Genomic DNA, 3,172 nt, shown 5'->3' on the forward strand with positions numbered 1-3,172 from the left:
TTCATTTATTTCTTTTAACGCAACATGACTCACTTCTGTTGAACCAGAAAAAGAAATTCGTGGCAGGTTTGGTTCTAATTCATCTGCGGCTCGATTGCGTGTTTTGTCTACTTTTAACCATGTGCAACAAGCAAACATTAGTCGTATTGTTGCAAAGTGAAAATCAGTACAGCTTCAGAAAGAGCAAAGATCTACAGAAATAGCTAGTATAGATTTCATAGAAAATATATGTGCAAAAGGAAAAAGACTGTTCTGTGAACCCCAGTATTTTGTTTTCTGAATTGTAGCTCTATGGCATCAGAGGTATAGCCTATAATTGGTTCCAGAGTTATTTACGAGAAAACAATATGTACAGTTGGAGTTGGACGGGGATCGATGCTAGGTCCTGAACTTTTCATTTTAATCATGAATGGTAATCGTAATTCAGAAAAAAATCTATATGTACATTTTGCTTATGATATCACTGTCCTGCTAATAAGTTACATACATTGTTGCTATTGTCAATGAATCAGTCAAATTTAAACAATGGTTTAATGTCAATGGGATAACTTTGAACATACACAAAACAAAATATTTAAGAAATAGCAGTAAAAATGTGAAGTTTGGTGTTATTACTGATGGAACAAAGAAATGGTGGATGAAATCAAATTTCTTGGTGTGATAATAAGGTTTGCAAATAGTCATAGACTGATTTTAAATTAACTCCAATTTATTAATGTTTTATTGGCCTTTTAACAACCATGTATTCAGAGATCTAACCAAGTAGTCTTACAGTTTACTATTTATTAATGATGGCTATTCTAAGCTACAACTCACTTTCAAAAATGTCTCCAATTCTTTTTTGCCTTAGATTAACTGCATATTCCAACTTTGGACATGACATTATATTGCAGGGTTTAAATAAATGTAGATAAGCTGGAGTACAAACTGGAACTTGTTTGTCATGAATGAGAATCAAGAGAAAAACACAATAATGCGGTGCTATGGATCCATCTTTTTCATTGTACAGTTAATAAATGACTTGCATTACAGATACTGTATTACTGTCACTGATGAATACAAATGAGGTGACAGGGCCAGGTTATTCAATGTGGTTTTCTGATTGTGTTTATTGTATTTTCATTAGACTGATGTGTATTGAGAGAGAGAAGCAGAAGGCAGAGGACAGACCCAAGGTTATTGATGTAGGCTATTAGCCCTGAGCAGCCAACTGTCAATGGGGACCCCGGCACCGCTATTTAAACAATGCACTAAACATGTAATTGCAAACAGAACATTATTACAGGACTGAATTTTAAAGCCTCTGTGGATCCCTAGTGTGATTTAATGCCCTGTCAGGCGTTTACACTGAAAAATTACTGAGTGATTTAGTGGTGACCCCAGTGACTTTTCCTATAGATGGAAAAGGGAAGTAAAAAAGGGCAAGAAAAAAGACAGGAGATACACTTAATGGGAGCTAGTAGATTCAGAATAAGCAAAAGTAGGTTAAGATAAGACAAACTATAAGCTTTCCAACAATGTGTGTCTGGCAATGGATGCTTTAAAATAACCCAAAAACAAAACAAAACAAAACAAAAAAAAACCCCATTGTCCTCAAGCTCACAGTGAAACCTGTAATTGATTCATACCTTTCCCCTCTCCTTGGACTGACTTTATTTCTGCCTTTGCCCTCCTCTTGACCCTACTCGGCCCTCCATTTTTATTCAACCCACTTCCCTCCCTGCTTTTTGCCTCTCTAATTAGCTGCATTAGCATTTCACAGTCATTTAGTGCTTCGCCGGAAGGAGCTACGATGACCTCGGAAGAGAGGTTGGAGAGGGCTTACACACAGCAAGCACACAGATGCTTGCGTGAGAGTGCCCATTTATGCATGCACGAATGAGCACACTCGCACCGAAAGACACCAAAGATGACTCAAAGCAAAGCAGCTGTTTGAAAACAAAATGAATGAGAAGAATTGAGCAATACAAAACAATGTGGACAGGGCAAGAAACAAGTCAAAAACAGTGAAAAGAAAAAGGACTGTATAATTTCAGATGAACTAGAAAAAAAAGAAAAAAGAAAGAGTGGCTTTAAGATATAAAGTGGCGGACCAATCTGACAAAAGGAGGAGAAGAACAAGAGTGCAGAGCTGCAGGGAAGCATCTCCAGGGATCACATCACCAGCAGCATTCCTACCAGACAACACCAATCTCCAATTTCCCCCTGAAACAGGCAGGCACTCTGCTCTCCTCAACCAACTTGGGAGCACTGCAGATAGCCTCGGCTGACGAAAGTATTACAGCAGCACTGCAACAACACCCATCTTCCTGTCTGCAATCAAAACCTACAACTCTGACAGCTTGTATGCATAGGTGCATAAATAAATGTTCCATCTGCATCAGTTAGGTGTAAGAATAAGAGCGAACGCCAGAGAGTATGTGTGTTCTGTATCAGTTCAGGTATATGGGTTAATGTGTGTTATGTGTGACCCTCTCGTTTGCATGCAGGTGCTCTTGTGCATATTTCTGCAGGTTGTTGCCATGTTTCAGTGCACTGATCTTAGGAGGATTTTATACTGTCACTCTTGAACAGGCTGCGTGTAACAATGTAAGTAAAAAGTCAAGTCTGGAGACACTCTTTAGATCGAGGTTGTTCGTGCGAGAGGTAAAAGAAAAAAAAACAAAAACAAAAAACTTTCTACATACCCATTCTGCATCGCTGTGGGGTCATACGTCAAAGCCATACCACTCTGGAGAAAGAAACACATACACCGAAATGTTAAATACATGACTTGCCTTTTTAACCAATTTGTGTTTGTGGTCTTTATCACATATACAGCTACTCTATACAACTAAATAAACAATAAAGTATGATATACCTATTGTACGTTATAATGCATAATGAACAGAGAAAGCAAACTATACAAGAGTGTTGTACAAAAAACACAAAATTCAAAAGTGACTGGGATATAAGGACCTACTGAATGAACAATAGATAAGCAGTCTAAAGACTCCAAAATAAGCCAGCTAAAAGCTCTTATGTACAATAAAATTATTTGGAATAATTGCCTTTGAGCAAAAGAGCCATTTATAAGTGCAGTCGTTTTATTTAACATGCTCAACAAAATCAAACACATGAAGGTCAGTGAGGGACGATTGTTGCATGTGGTATATGACTATATAAAATAGGT

At 37.6% G+C, this 3,172-nt stretch overlaps 1 protein-coding gene across 1 annotated transcript in view; it reads right to left on the reverse strand.

Annotated features, from left to right (window-relative positions):
- Positions 1-2,731, reverse strand: part of LOC102299681 (RNA-binding motif, single-stranded-interacting protein 3) — a gene marked incomplete at its 5' end in the record, with an annotated part of 14,632 nt that extends 11,901 nt beyond the window's left edge. Inside the window, 1 exon segment of the mRNA XM_005949611.3 lies at positions 2,688-2,731. Within this exon segment, the coding sequence (XP_005949673.3) occupies positions 2,688-2,731 (44 nt within the window).
- Positions 2,732-3,172: the final 441 nt, after the last annotated feature.

This window comes from Haplochromis burtoni, unplaced genomic scaffold (genome assembly GCF_018398535.1).
Source record: "Haplochromis burtoni strain Fernald_Lab_line unplaced genomic scaffold, NCSU_Asbu1 Contig_683, whole genome shotgun sequence".
NCBI classification, from domain to species: Eukaryota; Metazoa; Chordata; class Actinopteri; order Cichliformes; family Cichlidae; genus Haplochromis; species Haplochromis burtoni.